This window comes from Equus przewalskii, chromosome 17 (genome assembly GCF_037783145.1).
Source record: "Equus przewalskii isolate Varuska chromosome 17, EquPr2, whole genome shotgun sequence".
Taxonomy (NCBI): Eukaryota; Metazoa; Chordata; class Mammalia; order Perissodactyla; family Equidae; genus Equus; species Equus przewalskii.
The window spans coordinates 48,937,793-48,958,610 of NC_091847.1; the positions used below are offsets into that span (position 1 = coordinate 48,937,793).

Here is a 20,818-nt window from a genome sequence, read left to right on the forward strand (position 1 = left end):
GGAAAATGCAAATTCTGGGGAAATGATCAATTTGTACTTAATGATTTACAGAGGGTGGAAGTAATAAAGTAGTACTTGAAAGCAATAAATTGTAGGTAAAAAATATAAATACTGTAATGAAATTTTCTTTTTGTGTTCTAGTTGGAACCTAACTAGAATTGTCTTTGGTTAGGAAGAAATCTCCCTCAGCACCATTTTTGATTTAAAGACTGATTAAAGCTATATTCTTTTAACATGGTGCCTTAAAAATCATAAAAGAGTAATACACTGGCTTTGATATTGGCCTGCATTCTGTTTATGGATATTGTAAATAAAAGTAATATATTCTTGGCAGATTAGACATCACTGTTAATTTTTTTTCTTTTTCATGTTACAGGTTTTGCAAAAGGCATCAAATTAAATCAAGTTCAAATATTCCCTGTGTCCCCAAAGACTTACTGATGATGTCTGAATTTGTTCTTCCAAGATTTATTTTTTGTCTTATTCAGTACTTAAGAGAAGGCTATAATGAACCAGGTATGTTTAATCCACTCTTTGTTAGTAATCTTTTTAAGTTCCCAGTTAACAAAGTTTAGCATTAATAATGAGGTGTATTTTTTCAGATACCATTTTTTTGCTTAACATTTTTTATGAGATGACTATAAAATACAGAGAGTAAATAAAAACACACTAAGTATCACTTATATAATCTCATAGATACCTTGCAGTAGGCACAGTTTGGCACGCTCTTCCCCTCGACTCACATGTTTTTGATCAAACTTACTTGGCCTTTTGCAGATGAGGAAATAATCATTTGATAGAGTGAAAGTGATTTTATTTGCAATTATATTATGATAGAGCAGAATTAAGAAGTCCTGGAAATATTTACATTTAACTTAGATTTTTAGAAGATAAACTACTATTTCACCCATCTCTCTCTCCTTTTTTTTGGGTAGAGGTCTCTGTATATTTTTATTCCCTTCCATATACAATAATTTATTAGAAGGTCAGATTGCTTACTCTCATGTTACTGGTAGAATGTATGGGTGTAAGCATTTTGTTGGTATTGAAAAGAGAAAAGAAACATGCAAATTACAGATATTATTCTTAGCTTTTAAGATTTAGTCACAATGTTGATTAATATAATTTTGTTTAATATTTGGATTTAGATATCTATTAAAGTTCTCAGTCTGACATTGTGAATTATAAATATCAATTAGTGGTATGAAACAAATTTATTAACTTTTTATGATGTCTTTTACTTTTCTAAGAATACTTCCATTTTTATCATATAAGGGACTGCATTTAGTATTACTTTTGGAGGTTTTAAATTATTTAATACTATAAATAATCCTAAATCCAATTTGAAACTATGACACATGTTTTTATCTTATATCTCTAATCCTTAAAGTGTGAGGAAATATTATACAGCATCTTCTTCATTTTTAAAACTTTCATATTATCTTCATTGTGAGCAATGGCGCTATACTTCCTTATTTCTACATTTCAAGCAAAATATACAATCCTTTATTAAGTACTTCTACTCTTTTCAGAGTATATGTCTTAAAATACAAAAAGAAATATTATTTTGATTTAGTCCCAAAATACTCATCCCAAAATACGAAGGAAGCAGAGACCAGCTGGGTTATTGAATGTGCCTTTGGTATTATTTCTCATATAGTAGTTAACAGACTTTTTGGGAATTTACATTTTGTATTACAAGTGTCCTGTGTTAGAAAAGTGATAGGTAGAAATCATTTATTATGAGAATCTTGAAACTGACCATTAGTTTAATCAAAGAGTAATTTGCACAAAAGAGTATTTTATCCATTTTTTCCTTTGGTGACATTTAGTAACAGTTATAAAAGGTAGACGACATAGGTACATATCTTTGATAATTATCTGTTACCATTATCTGAAAACATAAAGGAATGAATGGAAACACTTTTTGTCTTAAGATAAACTTCATGAACTTTAAGTTCATGAATTTTTCCTCTCTATATTACCACTTGTGCTCAGCATTAATTTCTTCTGTCTGTGCAAAAAAAAAAAAAAAAAAATTGCTGCATTTGTCTAGCGATCACTGTTTAAAATTAAAGAAAGAACTTGAAACCATCTAATCGGAGGTAATGGAAGCTCAGTTTGCCTTGAGTGGTTTGACAGTTGCCTTGATTTCCATTTCTCATTTCACCCTACAATCCTCAGACCCGGGTCAGAGCACTTGGAAACCAAGAACAAATATTAATTAAATACTTATTATGTTACTACGTAAGTCATTGGGGAGAATATAGAGATGAATAATATACACTGTTAGCTTTCTACTGAGAAAGTATAGTTTTTTGGTATTGGTCCCAGGACTCAGAGTTATATGGAATTTCATTCACAGATTATCTTTGAACTACGTTGTGAGTTCCTTGTGGGTAGGAACTATGTCTGTCTTAGCTTTGTGTCTCAGTGCCAATCATGTAGTAGATGCTGAATAAATGTTGAGTGAAATTGAAGTCCTCTTTCCTGGACACACAGGCTCACTGTTAACTCCCTTATATGCATTCTTCTTTTAACCAGTATGGTTAAGCTGTAAATCTCTCTATTCACTTCTTACCTTTAGACTTCAGTTTCTCTAAAACATCTTTTTCTTTTCCTCTTAAATATTCTCTTTCAGTTGCTGTCCAAATTTCTTCTCTTTCCCTCCAGCTCTACTAGGCATATCTTGCCTGCTATTTTTAAATTGTTTTAGTAAAAACATTTTTGTTTATGCAAACAGTTATTTTTCATTTTAGTTGCTTTGATCTTCAGCTAACATGAGTCTGTATTTTTGGAATATAATAGAGGATGGGCTATTTGCTACACAGGGTTAAATTTAGAGCTGACTTAATTTGTCCTAATATTCTCACAATACTCTCAATATATTTGAGTTCTGTCTTGTTTTATTTTAGAGAATGATCTTAACTTTTTCTTAAACACTAATTTTGAAATGCTCTTATGATTATGTTTCTATATCTGGAAGGATAGGACCCTCAAACTGAATTCTCCTTACACAAATTAAATGATTCATACCTTATGAAGTCATCTCTTTGCCCCATCAGCCTTTTCTCAGTGGACTGAGTTCCTGAGCAGGTCTGCCCTAGGCTGCATGCTGGGGAGATACCTTTACTTTCTAAACAGAGTTCTTATGTTAACTTTTCTGATTATGAAATACTGTTATCTAAGTCATTATAATTTTAAAATAATAAAATATTGTTATTCTTAGCAAAATGTTTTAAAGAAAGTTAATTATATGTTTTTTTAGCAGCTGATGTACCATCAGAAAAAGACCTTAACAAAGTCCTTCAGCTTTTGGAACCTCAAATTTCCTTTTTAGAAGATCTAACTAAAATGGGAGGAGCAATGAGGTCTGTTCTTACTCAGGTTTTGACAAACCAACAAAACTACAAAGATCTGACTTCTGGTAAGTAAAATGTTAGAAAAGAAGAAAGTTAAAATTTACTTATATTACTATAATCATAAGTTGTGTATTTTAGAACTTAAAAGTCAAATGTAGATTTTTTCATAGGATGCTAAAGCTGGAAGTTATTAAGAGTACTTCTTATTTTATGGATGAGGCAACTGAGCCCAGAAAAATTAAGTGACCTGTTCAAGACCTCACTACTAACTTATTTTTGAATTGGGCTTAGAACTCACATCTCCTAACTGTTGGTGTGACTTATTCATAATTATACTTCACCTTCCCTTCTCCAAACAATAACAGCCAGCACGTCTATGTCTTCATTTTTGGTGTTCTATATGTTTGGGCTTGTATGGCCTAGGATTTATAATAATATAAAGTTTAAGTTATAAAACTTGGAATTGTTGAGGGTTTGTTCATGATATACTGTTACATAAAATTTTAGCTTTTACACCTTTAGTTTAGCTCAAATTTATAGTATAATAAATGATTTGTGGTAATTGTCTTCTTTTATTTCTACAATTCTTTTTAATTCTTAGTTCTTGAAATTAAAAAACAAAGCAACAGGGGCCGGCCCCATGGTCGAGTGGTGAAGTTCGCGCACTCTGCTTCGGCGGCCCAGGCTTTTGCTGGTTCGAATCCTGGGCGTGGACATGGCGCTGCTCATCAAGCCATACTGAGGTGGCATGCCACATGCCACAACTAGAAGGACCCACAACTAAAAATATACAACTATGTACCAAGGGGCTTTGGAGAGAAAAAGGAAAAATAAAATCTTAAAAAAAAAAAAACAAAAAACCAAAGCAACAGAAATCCTTACCTAACTTTTAGTGATGGAGGTCACAGTAGGTTTTGATTCAAAGTTTAAAATTTGTAGTTTGTCTTCACTTCTAGTCGCTGCATGCTTACTCACTGGTTAGCTGTATTATGTTTGCAAGCTTCAGTTTCTTCAGTTATAAAAATGGTGATTATACATTCTGTTTTCTTAGGCTTGTTGTGAGGGGTTGATGAAATACATTTTGTTAATTAAAAAGTATTACAAAAATTTCATTTATTGTTATTGAGATAAATCCATGGCTTTTATTATTCAGGAGACATTTAGTCATTTCTAATATAGGACCTTAGAGGTTCTTTATTTATAGACTAATTGTGGTTGTTTTTAATATTGGACTTGAATTGAAGGATGGATATATTCATATCTGTTTAATTTGTGTTGGTGTTTTTTTTTTTATACCAGTCCAGACAGAGTTTTGACAGAGATTTAAAAAACAGAACAAAACTGTTCTATTGCAGTTATTGAGGCTAGCAAAGGGAAGAAATACAGAAAAGCTCAGCAAATACTAAAGAAACTCATTTATATATTTATAATGAGGAGATTGAGACCTTAATTAAAGGTATATAATCTGCCTAAGAGGTGGCAAATGCTGTGATAATTTGGCTTTCAGACAGAAAATAATTTTTTCTTTTAAAGGACCTCTCAGGTATCAATGTTTTTCTATTACTGTTATTCCATCCTCCATAATATATTAAAAAACAAAAACAAAAAAATTGGCAATAATTAAGCTGAATTCTAAAGTGATAGTTCTAGGATTGTTTAATTCTGGGAATGTTTTTTGGAATAAATTAGTTTTCATTGCTACTTCTGTAGAATTAAAAGCGTAATTCCTTAATTGTGATTAAAACAAGTTTGGTAAAATAGGAATTGAGTAATCTCAGTTATAATATTTGAAAATTACACTCAGGCATTGTCTTCTCCAGAAAGTCTTTCCTAAGTATTCTGCTTTAGGTAAGTCTGGCTACACGGTGTTAACGAGAGCACAGATTGTCAAACCAAATGGTGAAGTCTGCTATGTAATTGTCATTTGCCATATTATCTGCCTTTCTCTACCACTAATTTTCAAGTTCCTTTCAGGCAGGAATCATGACTTATTAATGTTTCCACCTCCAGTGCCTTGCCTATAATCTCTGGCACATTTAAGATGCTCAATTATTTAGTAGATTTCATTATTCGTTATAAACATGCTGTGTATTCTGGGATTGTTAATGCCAAACCTGAGCACAAAAATGTTTTCTGAAGCTATTATATATTATTCTTTTTAGGGTTCCCCCTCCATTAGAATATTCACCTATTTTATATATGTACATGTTAGTTACTGAGATGGCTGTACTTTATTTTGAATGGAATATTTTTTTCTGATTTTAAGTTTGTTTTAAACATTAGGTCTTGGAGAAAATGCTTGTGCAAAGAAAAGTCACGAAAAGTATCTTATAGCTTTGAAGAGCTCTGGACTTACATATCCTGAGGATAAACTCGTGTATGGTATACAGGAGCCATCTGCTGGCACTAGCACTCTGGCAGTTCAAGGTTTGTCTAAATATTTACTTTGAACAATGGTAACTTTTCTGACTTAAAAAAAAACCCCTCAAACCTTACACATTATTGAAGAAATGTAAATAGTGTGTCCTTATTTGTAAGGAAAGTAGTAAAAGTAGTAAAAATTGGAAGCAAGAAAGAATAGATTGGCCAAAGAAGAGAATGCATTTTTCTTAAACGGAATTTGGTTATTTTATTGAAGGTTCTGGTACTCACTCAGCTCACTCAGAATAATGTCGCAGTTACTGTTTAAGAGGAGGCCAAAACTTGAGTAGCTCAGTATTTTAGTTAACCATGGTTTAAAACTAAAAAGAAAGAGATCCTTCTGAGACACCATTTGTGATTATTAAATATGATTTTCACTGGAGATTTCCTGTTGAAGAATAAACTTATTAGCCCCAAATTTATTAAAGATAAATGTTGAACTCTGGCAAGATAATTGTTAGAATGAAGTGTCTTAACAAAACTTAGCCTTTTGGTATTGTTATGCCTCAAAATAATTTTTAAGTGAAGCAATATGTAACAACTGTCAAGGGCAACTTTTTTTTCCTTCCCAAAGGTTTTGCAGGTGCAACAGGAACATTGGGACAACTAGATTCTTCAGATGAGGTGAGATTTAAAATTTAAAACTTTTTTAAAAATAGAATTTTAAAAGTTTTAGAACTATACAGATTTGTGGATATTATCTAGTTTAAATTCTTTGTTTTGTAGACAAGGACACTGAAGCCCAGAATGGAATAACTTAGTTAAGATCATGTAGTTACTTAGTGACAGAACAAGGACTACAACTAGATTTTTCCTTCTTGTTTATAATTCATTTCTCCTTTCACAGTTTAGAAAGGGGAGATAGAGAGAGATTTCTTCTAGGAAGATATTCCCAAATTTATCGAAATTATTGTACAAATATGTATAATGAAATTGTTTTTTAAAAATTAGCTAAGTTTAGAATAATTTATTAAAAGAATATGAAATGTAATTGCTTTTCTAATCTCATAATAAAGTTACATCTTATATGTTAAGGATTATTAAAAACAATGTACTGGTAAATAGGCTGTCAATTTGAAATGTCAATTTTTATAGTGTTTATTAATAATAAATATTTCTAATAAATCCTTTATAACATGCCTGTATTTTATTAGTATACAGTTTATAAGAGACAATTGCTTTTTTACATATATTCATTTATAATCTTGATAGTCTTATAACATTTAAATTTCATATTTTATCAAATTATGCATTTAATGATTGAAATTTTAAAAACTAAGTTGTGTTACATTTAAACATACACATTTTTTTCTTTGAAAACCCATTTTGATTTGATAATATCATATGAACTAAGCCAAATATTTTCCTTTTGAAAACATGATTTCTGGTTATGGGAGTCTTATAAATGACTTACGCCTTATAATTTAAACTTTGTAGTACTGTTGTCTGCCCTAAACAGGCTCCCACAAAATGCAGCATTTTGCAGTCTCATTTTGGACAAACAGTTTTAAAAAGTTTCAACAAATTAGAGAGGCAGTTTAGTATGCTGCGTAGGAGTTTGACTCTGGAATTAGAATGTCTGCCTTTGAATCTGACTCCTGTACCAATTAGTAGTGTGATGTTGGGCAAGTGTCTTTAACTTCTCCATGCCTACATTCCCTCACCTGTAAAATGGAAGTAATAATAGTACTTATTGCCTGGGGTTATTATGAGTATTCAATGAGTTAGTATATGTAAGCACTTAGAGCAGTAGTGTCTGCTGTAGTCTGAACACTATATGTGTATTTGTTAAATAAATTAAAATAAAATCATGTAAAAAATTGGTATAAATGGTTAGCTATAATTTTTTCTTTTTTTCTTTTTAGCTTTAAAGTGTTACTAATAAGAACAATGTTGCTATAATGACAAATGGGGAAAACTTGCTGATATTTAAAATACACTTTCAAAAATATATAAACATTATTTCAACTAAAACAGTAATAATTTCATTTTGAAGCTAGGGGAGGGGAGTGATGGGGGTGAGAATGCTAGTTCTTCATATGTTAAAGAAGGAAGTGATTAGGTAGTAGACATGTGGTTTTAAGCTGCTTATTCTGCTTTGTTTAAGGGCATTTTGTGGAGAGGTGAATGGCCTCTCAAAGGCTGAGATCTGGGAATCCTGGGAGTTGAATATGAATGGATTCATGGGCACTTTCTTGGCTAAAGCCGGCCAGGCAGGAAAGGAGCCTGTGTCTATTGTCAGTAGAAGCTTTTGAAAACTATTACATACTGAAATGGTTTAGTGATGTTACAGAACACTTTATTAAAAATAACCTAAACATCCTGATGTGATCTAGAACCATAAAAGTCTATAGGTTTATGTTTGTTTGTATTTATATGGCAGATTAAAACCTTCATATTATTTTGGTGTACCTGGCATTATACAACCAAAAGCCTTGCCAACAGTTCTACTTTATTTTGATGAATTGAATTTGATTTCTGGGCATGTAGAAAGCTGATCTTCAACGTGGATACTTTCTCCTCTGTCTAGGAAAGAAGTCACAGTCATTTTTGTCTTGGCCTGAGTTCTCCAGATTAGCTTTTAAATTGTTAGTGGAAACTTTAATTATACATAACTGCATTGCAATAATGCTGTATTTTATGGTAGGCTGCTAAGAAGGAGACTCTTTTGTCTGTATGAGTGGTGAAGGGTGCTTTGAATTTGCTCTAGGAGTAATTTCTTGGGGGATAACAGAGGATTTGAAATATGGCCTTTCTTTGTTTATTACCGTTGGTTCTAGTCTGCCCTTCTTAGGTCCTCTTTGCTCTTCTTTCTGTTCATTCCTTTTGGATTCTTTGTTTTGGCAGCTTCTGTATGTAATATGTTTTGTATAATCATTTGTTCCTTAATTATGGTTATGTCCCAGTGTGAAAATCATAGTAAATACTTTTTGATGGTGACTTTAAAATACTTCGTTTCAGCCCCTATCCTCATAATACACTATTTTTGTGATAGTAGCTGAGAAGAGTTACTTCTGGAGCATGTGATGTATAATTATCTTATATGTTTAAAAGTAGCTTAATCTTAAATCATATTTTATAATTAAACTTTTAGTCTATTTAAAAGTACTTTTTATAATTTATTATTTGTCATATTGTTGAATTGGGATAAAGATGGGATCATTTGGGCATTTGAAGGCTTAAGAATTTGAGGTAGAGTTGTTTAGCTGGAAGTGAATTGAGGGAATATCTACTTTAGTTTTTCTGTAAGAGAAATTTGAGCTTTAGATAGGCAGACCTAAGTTTGAATCTTGCCTCATAACATCACTATGGTTTTTCCCTGGTTAAGTTCTGAACATCAATTTCTTCATGAGAAAAGGGAGATAATTCTAATGTTAGGATTAAATGGGATAACACATAAAGTACCTATCATGGACCAGACACAAATTAGGCTCTTGATAAATGTTTTCTGTCCTAGTGCTTTATGTGTAGAAGAGATTCAACTATTTGAAATTTTGAGCTGTTGTGGGTCATATTATAGACATTTCTGCTCATCTTTCCAGAGGAAATGGTTTACTAACGTGTGCTTTAAAAGTAATGAAGTTCATCTTTAGAAATTTAATTAGAAGATTACCTAAGTAACGCTTGAGTACTTTGTAGTTGTTTTGCCAGATAATTCGGATAAAATCAGTCTCCTCTCTGCCCTTTCTAATACTAGCCCCTCCTCTGGGTAACTGCAGTTAGTAGTTTGGATGTTCTTGACAGACCTTTTTCTATGTAATCTATGTGTGTGTATGAGTAAATAAAAAATGTTATACTATTTTTTGTCCTTTTATTTACTTTGTATTGTAAATACAAATCCATCTTTCTCAGTACTCTTTTCCAAACTACAGTTTATCCAATAATTTCCTTATTTTCCAGTTTTTTATTGCAAGATGCAGTGCTTACATTTCTTCTTGTGCAGATATGCAAATAATTTTCTAAGATGTGGAATTTCTAGGTCACAGGGTATGCATATCTTAAATTTTAATGGATTATATTTCTTTCTGATTATAAGTGTGGAAAAGCACAAAGATAAGACTATTTCCCAGGGCCAGTCATAGAAGGGTTTTAGTGATAAAGTCAGGAAATTTTCTAAGTTTGTCATCATAATTTTTTATACAGAAATGTATTTATTTACATTTTATTGATTTATATATTACCAAGTCAAATCTTGAGTTAGGAAAGTCAGGTAATGTAACAAAAATAAAAATAAGAATTAGGAAGAATCAATTTGAAGATTATGAAAGTTAAAAATGCTAGAGTTAAAAGAGACTTTGAAGTTCATCTTGCCTAACTTTCTTAATAAATGAGGAAGCTGAATTCCAGACTTAAGTGATTCACTCAGGCTAGTGAATTTCATCTAGTTAGTGGTGGAGTTGGAAATGGATACTAGGTCTCCTCTTGGTCTAGAGTTCTTTCTGTAAAGTGGAAGCCACTGTTCTTATTACTATTGCTGTGCAGCAGATTTGTCGTAAACATTGTAGCTTAAAATTACCATTTTTTAAACTTACAATTTTATGACTCAGGAATTTGGGAAGGACAACTGGGCAGTTCTCACTGGAGTTATCTCATGCAATTCCAGTTAGTTGTTGGCTGCAACTGCAGTCATCTGAAGTCTTGGCTGAGATGGAGATATAAGATGGCTCACTGACAGGGCTGGCAGTTGATGCTGACTGTCCACAGGGAGCTCAGCTGGCTGTTGACCAGAGTGCCTACATGCGGCTTCTCCAGGGTGGTGGTCTCAAGTTGTTGGACTTCTTACATACTTACTGGCTGTTCCCAGGATGAGCAACCCAAGAGCAGAAGCTTTAGAGCCTTTTCTGAGTTAGCCTTGGAAGTTACATAGTGTCGCTTCCACTGTATCCTATTGTAAGTGAATTGCTAAGATGGGCCCGGATTCAATAGGAGGGGACATAGATTCTACCTCTCAATGGGAGGAATGTCAAAGAATTTGTAAACAGGTTTTAAAACTTCCACAACCAGGATGTGACATTAGTTATTCTTTTCCCTGGGTTCTCTTAATATCCAATAATGACTAGTACTTATTTCTAAATAAAATACCAACAATTGATGATATATTTTTCCATCTATTTCAATGGTACTTGTCTGTTGGGGAAAGCTATAACATGATAATGAGATACCACTGTAGCCAGAAATGTCTATTGTAGGGTTTTAATTAAAACTAAAATTTTCCTTAAGTATAATAGTTATTGTAAACAAAAGAATGAAAGCTTATATTTAAGATTATAAGATATTTTTTAAAAAGCTGATCTTTACCTTTGTAAAGCAAAAGAAAATACATTAAAATTTTACTAGCATTCATTGCTGCTTAAGGAACAAAATATACTTTTTTAATTTAATTAATAATGAAATTATAAAATTATTGTAACTTCTGCTAGTCTCTTCTTGGAGTTTTCTATTTTATTCTGCTTTTATTTCTTAATGGGAAATATTATTTTATTAGGACCAATGACCTACATGGAAAAAAAATTCTGTTTGGGGCTATGCATTGTAAATAAGAAGCAAGTTAACTGAGTTTTAGTGTGATTTATTTAGAGAGACAATATAAGAATTTCTACCCACTTAAAACTAACGACATTAATATTTTAAATTTGTATTGTGTTTTTATTCTTATCAAAGCATTTTTTACCTATATTACTTAAAATGATTAAAAGTGCAAGAAATAGGGGCTGGCCCCATGGCAGAGTGGTTAAGTTTGTGTGCTCTGCTTCGGCGGCCCAGGGTTCCGCCAGTTCGAATCCTGGGTGCGGATGTGGCACCACTTGTCAGGCCGTGCTGAGGCGGCATCTCACCTGCTACAACTGGAAGGAGCCACCACTAAAAATACACAACTATGTACCCGGGAGCTTTGGGGAGAAAAAGGTGTAGGGGAGGAAGACTTTTCCTCTACCTAATGGGGGTTCTTCTGGCCGGAGAATGAATTAAATTCACATGAGACACAATAGCAAGAGAAAATTAAACAAAGCTTTGTGAGGACCATGGCCCGGGGCCATGGAAGTGGGGTGCACAGAGTGGTTATATACCCCCAAACAGGATATTTCACATATGATTGAAATGTCCCTCCCACAATAGTCACAAGATTGCCCTGTCGGCACAGTGCTTGATGGACACAGCAGGTAGTGGTCTGCTGTCTCGGTGGGCACAGCAGGAGGCAAGTCTATTGTCTTGAGCTGGGCGGTCACAGGTGAGCGCAGCAATCAGTTCCTAGCCTAAGGAAAGATGCTTAATCCTTAAATGCCAACGTTGGGAGGGGGAGGGAAGTCAGTTACAGGAGGTTACCAGACAAGCACAATAAAATGCAGATTTAAGTCCTTGCCTTTGGCATTGATTAAGAGTTTCTAGAGAGAAGGTCATCTCCTTTCTTCTTCCTGGTACAGAGAGGGAGGCAGCTTTTACAGATAGAGATTTACCTTACAAATGTAAATGTCTCCTAACAAAGAGCAAGCAAGTTCCACTCCTCAGAGCCTCCTTCCCTGTCCCAGTTTATCAAAAGCAATCAATCTCAAACAATCCTCATGCCAAAGAGACATATCTTGGGGTGGCCAATTCCAGTCCCCACAAAGGAAAAATAAAATATCTTTAAGAATGTGAGCAATAATTTAATAAAGGGTGCAATAGATAAAGGAGAAAGTAGATGAAGGAATAAGATAGATGGAAAGAGTATGATAGAAGAAGAGAACCCAGATACAGACGTTCTTGAGCAAATACTTATTTTATGCCATTTCAAATTTCATTAAGGCTTTTAAAGCCATATTGCATTTTTATTTTTTGCAACTGTAGTACAAATGACATATTAACTCTTAGGATTTATGTTTGAAATTTAATGGAGAGCTGTATATGGCTTAAGAATTGGAATTTCTACACCCGTACCCTACAGGCCCATAGGATTATTGAGCAAACCCTTTTTGTGATTTCATTCTTGTAATTTAACAAATCATATAAAAAGGAAGACAGGATGAGAAGAGGGCAGTGACATCTCAATTACTACTATGGAGAGGGAATTATACCAATTGAAAAAATGTTGTAAGTTAGAATTTATAATTGCAAGAGACCCTAGAGGTAATCTAATCCTACCATTTCATTTTAAAAACAAAGAAACAGATTTGAAACTATAATAGCAGCAAGGTTTCTTTCTATTTCTACAGAGTTTTGTTTGAATGAGCATACGTATTACAGTGTAATTTTTTTCATGCAAGTGTCAGCTATTTGTCCCCACTGTCCCTAGACTAACAGAACATTAGGTACTCACCAGTGCTATTTATACACATGACATTCTTCATACTACTACTTCTTATTTTTTTTGTGTATAGCTCATATGAAATAAGAGTAGAAAATGTTGCTTGTGTTGTATGGAACCAAAAGGAGAATAGAATATGAGCACAATTTAATTTTATGAAATATTTTTAAACTTAAATTTATATTTATTTAAAATTTTTTGTTTAAGTTTATTTATAATCATCAGATAATTCAGTTGAAAAGAAAATTATCTCTAGTCTTATATGTACATGGGTCTAATTAGAGAGTTTCTCAGAGAAAACAAGATCTTTTAGAACAAGATAACTTTTCAAGGAAAGATTGTATTCACTGTGGCCATTACTGTAAGCAGTGTCCATTTATGTGGATGCAATGACCAGATCACTAATGTCTGTGACTTTGAAGTACTTAGCTGTTAATACAAATGAAATCATTTAAAGCACTTTTCCCCCTGTGAAACTATAAAAATATGAATCTCCATTATGGAAGAATTGAGACACAGAAGAAAGTGTAAAAAGGAAGACATTTACCTTCAGCTGATAACCATTATTTATTAATTTTGCTTGTTTACTTTGTCTTTTTTCCTGCATACTCTTACATACTTGAGAAGTAATCACTTAACAAAATAAGTTACTATGTAGAAATGCTCACAGTATTCTTACCTTTATTTAAGGCAGAATCCAAATGAACGGTTAAAACTAATTTTTCAAAATTTGTAGCAAAAGCAGGGTTATTGAAATTGAAAGTCAGAATTGCTTTTCATAAATGAATAGGTAAAAGGAAAAAGTAATTTTATTTTGGAGGTATAAGGTTTACTTTTAATTTATCATAAATTACATTAGTGGTTAAGATGAGGAATTACAGAAACTTTTGGTGGGAGGGCCTTAGAAATATCTAATGTATTTCTTTCCCAGTGCAGGAATTGATTTTACAACATTGTTGACAATTGGTAAGCCTCTCCATAAACACTTTCAGTGGTAGGGAGCTTACCTAGTTTATGAGGTAACTTGTTCCTTTGCTTGATAGCTCTAATTATTAGGAAGTTCTTCTCAATACTGTGATAATATTGTAATTTTCACACATTTCTTATTTTCCCTTATAGAAAGATTTTTATTTTTACTTCCATAAGACACCCTTTTAAATGTTTAGCTTTAGTTATTTAATGTTCTCTGCTGTGTGTACCTCTTTCACCTGTTCAGTCTTAAAATCTGTGCTCTGATTCAGTGCAGAGCGATGAGACATATTTTGATAAAGCGTATTGTGCCTTCGTTAAGGTCCAAGGTTTTTTGTTAGCCTTTTAGCAGCTATGCTAGACTTTTGGCAGGAGCCCCAGTGGTCAAGTGAAACGCCTAGATTCCCTCCACCCGCCCTCAGATTTACAGCTGACAAGTTAGAGCTCCGTCTCTGCTTTGTGCTTGTAGAGTTGATTTAAAGCAAACAATCTCAGATTACAGTGGCTTATATAAATCTTTGTTTCATCTTATTGTTCTAGTCTCTCAAGATTTCTTTCGGATTTTATATAACCTACTATGTTAAATATTCCTTTTGACCTTGTGTATTCTGTATTAACATTCTTTGAGTATTGTTTTAACCAGCTGTGAATTTACTTGGCTTCTTTTTATGGAGCTCACATTCTTTTCATCTGTCTAGTAAGTCTATCAAAGAAAGAAAGAAAGGTTAATTCGAGTTGAGAAACCATCTGTAAATTTTACAGGCTGGGAGTTTGAATCTGTTTTTCTTGAGTCTTCTTATCTCATTTTGGACCTGTATACATATTTTTGTGCCTGAAACACATGTAGCAGTGTTATCTCCTTCTTAGTTTCTGAGGGCTGCGCAAATGCTCTCTGGGTTGAGATTGTACTTGCTTGTCCTTTGTCCATCATTTTCTCCTAGGGTTCTATACGGCTTCCTCGTGGATAAATGGGGAAGAACTATAATGCCCCATTATGAGTTTGGGGTGGGGTGAGGTCTTGTGGTCATGATAACTGTATTGTTTTCATCTTCCTTAATGCCTGAAATTCTCATCACTGAAAGTTATTCCTGTTCATTAAAAATACTATTCTTTCTCAAAATAAGTTATGGAACTTACAATAGGTAACACAGGTTACCCGTGTAACAGGTAACACAGATCTGTTATCTTGAGCAGATTGTTGAAGTTAGGATTGGAAATCAGAAGTAGTATTTAAAACATTTATTAACTTAAAGCTACAATCTATATTCATTGAATAAATAGAAAATAAATATTAACTAAAATAATAAAATTACTACTCTGTCCGTTGGAGGTGAATTACTGTAAATATCTGTATTCTAACAGATTTTATATATAGTATATTTTAATGGTTTCATGCTATATGTGCTATTCTGTAACCTGTTTTTTTCACTAATGGTTATTCTGAACATCTATAACAAGGAGTATATTTTAACAGATTTTATTTGTGTATATTATCAGTGCTTAAAATGGTTTCATACTCCATATGCTACTCTACATAGCATGCTTTTCTCACTTATAGTAGTAGTTTTTGAACATCTGTCTGGTCACAATGAATGGAGAGCTCTAGCGTTGTTTTTCTGCATAGAGTACAGGTGAGCTATAATTTACCTACTTAATCTTCTGCTGTGGAAGCCAAAGATTTTTTTTTCTATTTTAAGTAACATTTATATTATTGATGTGATGAACAGTTATGCATATAGTCCCTTTTCACTTGTCTGATTATTTCTTTAGAATAGATTCCTAGAACTGGAATTTCTGTTTCAATGATAAATATGCTTTCAAGACTTTTGACATGTGTATTGCCAAATTACCATTCAGGAAAGTTGTACTACTATATACTCTTACCAGTGATGTCCAAGAGTACCCATTTTCCCCACAGTTTAGATGGAGATAATCTCCCATCCTAGCTGTGTTTGATATCTATCAAGAAGTCAAGCCCAACTCACTGGTCTGTGTTTCTAGACTTTGTCATTGTACCTTTGCTCATGCTGCCTTCTCTTCTTTGCTTAGCTAATTTTACTGTCCTTTAGAATATAATCTTGGGAAATTTGTAGAACTGTGTATTGCCATCACCATTGTTTGATCAAGGATACTCTTTTCATAGGAAGTTTATATTTGAAATTATGAAGTAATCCTAACATGAGATACAACATATTTTTTCCAAATTTGTCTTTCTCTCAGGGCTGAGAGAACAGTTTCATAAATGGCTATTAGTTAAAATCTCAAACTTTAGAACCCTCTGGGTCCTGTGGCATGATTTTACCTTCTTGTGTCTGTTTTTTGTCTTCTAAGCCTCTAAATTTCATTCTGGCTGAGTTTCTCCAAGGGCAAGGTGAAGGTGGCAGAGGAGGAGGAGAATGTAGGTTGACTGTCAATACTGCTGCTAGGTAGATGGCCATAGAGGCCTGGCAAAAGTGGGGATTACTGTGGAGGGCGTGTTGAAGTGCTCAGTAAATGCTGAATGACTGAGCTAAGTGGTATCTCTAGAAAATGCCAGACTGGCCTTGAGGACTGAAGCTAGACTTGGCAGAAACCTGAAGTTAAGGCTGTGGTATGTAGTCCAAGGAAGCTACATCAGTAGATGAAGCAGCAACATGAAGCTGAGGCTGCTTTTCTGCTTTGGGGATTTGATTGCCTCCAATTGATAGAGTATCTGGGAATTTGTACCGTGGTTCTAACCTGCCACCAACACTGTTGTTAGCATAACAGACTGTATGTCAAAATACTACCACACGTCTTCTTTTTTTTGGTGAGGAAGATTGTCACTGAGCTAACATCTGTGCCAGTCTTCCTCTATTTTGTATGTGGGACAGTGCTACAGCATGGCTTGATGAGTGGTATGTAGATCCATACCAGCAAAGCATGTGAACTTAACCACTGTGCCACCCAGCTGTGCCCCCCCCCGCCCCCCCCCCCCGGCACATGTCTTTTTAATACCAGTTGGCTCGTATGTTTGGAAAATAGGAAATAGATAGCAGTATAACATGAAGTTTGGGATTCCTATGGAATCTTTCCTAGTTTAGGAGAGCTGGGATAATGGAGTAGAAACATATCCTTTAGCTGGAGGGGAAAACCCCTTGAACTCTGCTGTGAAGGCAGCGGGAACCTTTTCAGCATCATTTAAAGAAAATTAGAACTGTGCACCTGCACCCAGGGATCCCTCCTCAAGGGCTAGACCCCTAACCTCACATTGGTTTCACTAGTGGCAGGCTGCTTCCTCTGCTCCTCTTCCCTCTGTGTTGTCTCAGCTGGCTAGCTTCCCACTCTGTTGTCTTGGTGCACTGTTAACATCTCCTGAGACAGCCTCACAGCACTCCAAGATATTTGCCTGGGCATCCAGATGATCTCCCCAGGTACCGATTACTGTTTTTGTTACTTCTTTGCAAACTTGGGTAGGTTGTGAATGGTCTGACCCTCACCCTCTTTTCCCCATAAGTCTTATTATTTTTAATGTGAGGTTTTTTTTCAGGGATGAATATATCACATGTGAGCAGAAATGCCTGTATTTCCTTCTTGGATTTTTTTCCTAAGCATGTTTTAATTTGTTTTTATTATTATTTAACTGTTAATTCCAGCTTCTAAAATGCTGCACTTATTTTTCAAAACTTGGTTTCTTGAACTTGTTTCGTTTGTCTCAGACTCTTCAAAGCCTTTCCTCTATTCGTTGTTTTAGCTCTCTTGCCCTTCTCTCCTTTCTTCCTTTGCTAATTTTCTCTCCCCCTCCCCTTTAGCTTCTTTGTGCATTTGGTATTCTGTTTATGAGGTTAGGAAAATTTTTAATTTTGCATTGGAGGCGGTTTAAGAGTGTTCCATTAGAAGCACAGATTAAGTTTAAGAGCTCTTATATTTTAATACTAAGGATTTTCATTACGTATTTTAATTATAATATTAATTTTAAATTAAAAATTTTAAATTAGAGCCTTTAAAATACGTTATAGCAATACATCGAAGTAAAATGTATTGATGAATAATGTGTAAGCATGCCTATATTATATATTTAATATAATTTATAAGCATATTTAAATTTATGTAAAATATATAAATTCATATATAGAACTATATATAATGCTAATTTTGTTTTCCTCCAGGAGGATCAGGATGGGAGTCAAGGTCTGGGCAAGAGAAAGAGGGTCAAACTAAGCAGTAACACCAAAGGTATTTATATTTTTATTTCCTCATAGAAAAAGCTCCTAAAAAGGTTTAAGCACTAGGAACACTTGATCGGGTAGCCATATTGACATCAAGGCTCTTGGGAGTTATGTTATTAGATTTGTCTGATGATGGAGAGAGTGTTGTTAGGGGGTGATTGTGGGAGACTTCAAAAGCAAGTAAAACCCTTACTATTGGGGCCTGGTTTATTGTTTTCTTCATAAAATGTGCGTTATTATCTTTGAGCCAGAAAAAAAGTCAGTCTTTTCATTGATTCTTTGATTTGGATCCATTGTTTGTGGTATAAAGTTTTAATTTGGTTTACATCTTTTTATAATGTAGGGCCTACGGTTTCTAGAGTGAAAAAGGACAAGCCAAGGAGAGAGAGTGTGTGAGAGGGAGAGATACAGAGCGAGGGAATGAGATGAATGGCGCTTAACATGTGTTAAGGTGACAACAAGGATTCAACACATGTTTTCTCAAAGGAAGCAGTAGATATGCCTATGAGAGAATAGATTAGTCATAATAACAAATAATATTTATTGAACGTTTTGTATGTGCTAGACATTGTGCTAAGTGCTTCATGTGCGTTGTTTCATTTAATTTTGAAAGTAACTGTATGAAGCAGGGTTTATCATTATTACTATTTTATAAATGAGGACATGGAGGCTTGTTAGAGATCACAGCTAATGAGAGGCAGATCCTTGATTCAAATCTCAGAGCCTAAGCTCTTAACCGCTATGTTTTCTTGACCCTCACTAGAAGCTTTTCTAGAGTTCTTGTTATTAGCTGGTCTGGATTTTTGCCGTGGATTTCCAAATCTTAACATGATCTATTTTGTGGGTTAGTGTGGTCTGTTAGAGTCTCCAGAGGTTAAAATATTATTTTGATGAAAAGAAGCTTCTTACTTCTGGTTCCAAATGTATCTTGTGGAATGTTTAGGACTGCTTGGAAAGGGGGAGCAAGCAGGCAGTTTCAGTTGAGGCTCATTAGTAAGTCTGTTCTTAGTTATGCTGCTGCATTTGACTTGTGGGCTGCTAGCAAAGGGCATGAAATTTGATTTGTGGTCCAGGATGCACACATGCTCCCCTTCTTCCTGGCTCAGCAGGGAACTTGTGATGCCTGAAGGAAATTAGAAACCCATATGGCTACCTGGCCCTTTGACCTACCAGAGTTGTCTGTGTGTTTACCTGAGTCCTTAAGATACATCTGAGTTGGAGCAGATTGTTAGGCACACACTTGAGTTTAAGCTTTTGGGATGCCCAGAAAGTACCTGTTATGGTGTAAGAGGTTATTGTTTTCATTCAGCCCAGTCAAACTCTGGCTGAAGATACTTTTTATGCAGATTTGAAGTTTATTTTGTTTTACACCTGAACTTTTTCACATTTGAGATTAGATTGGTTGTGTTTCTTCCTTCCTTCCTTCTTTACTGGTAAGAAGTAGAACAGAGATTTACGACGACTTAATCAGTTATCATTTTTGGTTTAACTATGTACATGGAAGAAATGACTTCCTGAATTAGTAGAACCCCTGTTTTCAAAAAATGCTTGTTGCTTTGAAGATATATGAAGTCCAGGGAGTGGTTTAGTTTTTGTAAGAATTTGGTTCAACAGTTTGAAAGTGAGCTGAAACTGAAATATGTAGTGATAGGCAAGAGGCGAGGCACTGTGCTAAACACACCACTGCCTATTCTCAAAACCTGAATTTTAAAGGTGTAGAAACTGAGGCTTTCGCTAACATGGCCAAGATTATTGAGCTTGTGAGTTGCAGAGCCTGGACTCTGCTGTCTTATTAAAACCTCTACCTTACTCATGCATTTGTACCACATACTGATTCTTTAGAAATCTCTTTTTACAATTTGGCTTAAGGTGGTTTAGGCATTGTAAAATCAAGACGATTTAATCAAAGTTTTAAAGGTAAATAGTCATACTTAACTACTGGAAGCATTGCTAACCACATTTCCATAACATTACACATAAAGCACATAAAATGTGCTTTAAATATCTTGGGAAACTGAAATAACCTATTTTAAGAATAACAGCAATGAAGACATTGTGGGTTCTTTTTTTTTTTTTCTGAAGATGAAAAAATTGAATTGTACATTACTGCAGCTATTTCCATTTTAGTAGATGCCACAGCTTTTCTGGTATCTCCACATTTTTTATTTATTTGAAACAAAGTTAATGTATCTTTCTTTTTAAATGCTTAACATACGTAGCTTCAGGTTTTTCATTTGGCTAATGCAGACTTGCAGAGTCATAGCTATGAATTCTAGGATTAATGCTGCTAGTTTTGTTCAGCTTTGTAAATACTTTCAGAAGCATTTATCTGTGAGGGTTTTATTTTATTTTTTGGTAGTCTGTGAAACTTTCAGTCATGTTAGTGCCAAGTGAATTGTGAGAATTAAATTGACTTCAGGAGTCTGCTGTGGATTATATTCTAATTTTTAATTATAATTCTTATATTCTTGTCACCTAATGCACTTAAGCCCTAATTTTTACTACTTTTTGACTTTGAATCTGTTGGTGTGTGCCTTTGAGTATATCTTCCCTCGTTTCTTGCAAGACTGGTTTATTTCTGTTTTAAATCATTGCCATCC

The 20,818-nt window shown here is 34.0% G+C and overlaps 1 protein-coding gene across 9 annotated transcripts in view; it reads left to right on the top strand.

The window, feature by feature from the left end:
* Window positions 1-20,818, top strand: part of UBR3 (ubiquitin protein ligase E3 component n-recognin 3) — a 219,536-nt gene that overhangs the window by 38,421 nt on the left and 160,297 nt on the right. For 6 of the 9 annotated variants that reach the window (XM_070580101.1, XM_070580103.1, XM_070580104.1 and 3 more), the window contains exons 2-6: window positions 377-516; window positions 3,269-3,427; window positions 5,646-5,789; window positions 6,358-6,407; window positions 18,159-18,225. In XM_070580101.1, the coding sequence (XP_070436202.1) occupies window positions 377-516; window positions 3,269-3,427; window positions 5,646-5,789; window positions 6,358-6,407; window positions 18,159-18,225 (560 nt within the window). Of the gene's footprint in view, window positions 1-376; window positions 517-3,268; window positions 3,428-4,248; window positions 4,389-5,645; window positions 5,790-6,357; window positions 6,408-18,158; window positions 18,226-20,818 lie in introns of those variants that run through there. The other 3 variants (XM_070580102.1, XM_070580110.1, XM_070580107.1) reach the window with 2 other exon arrangements.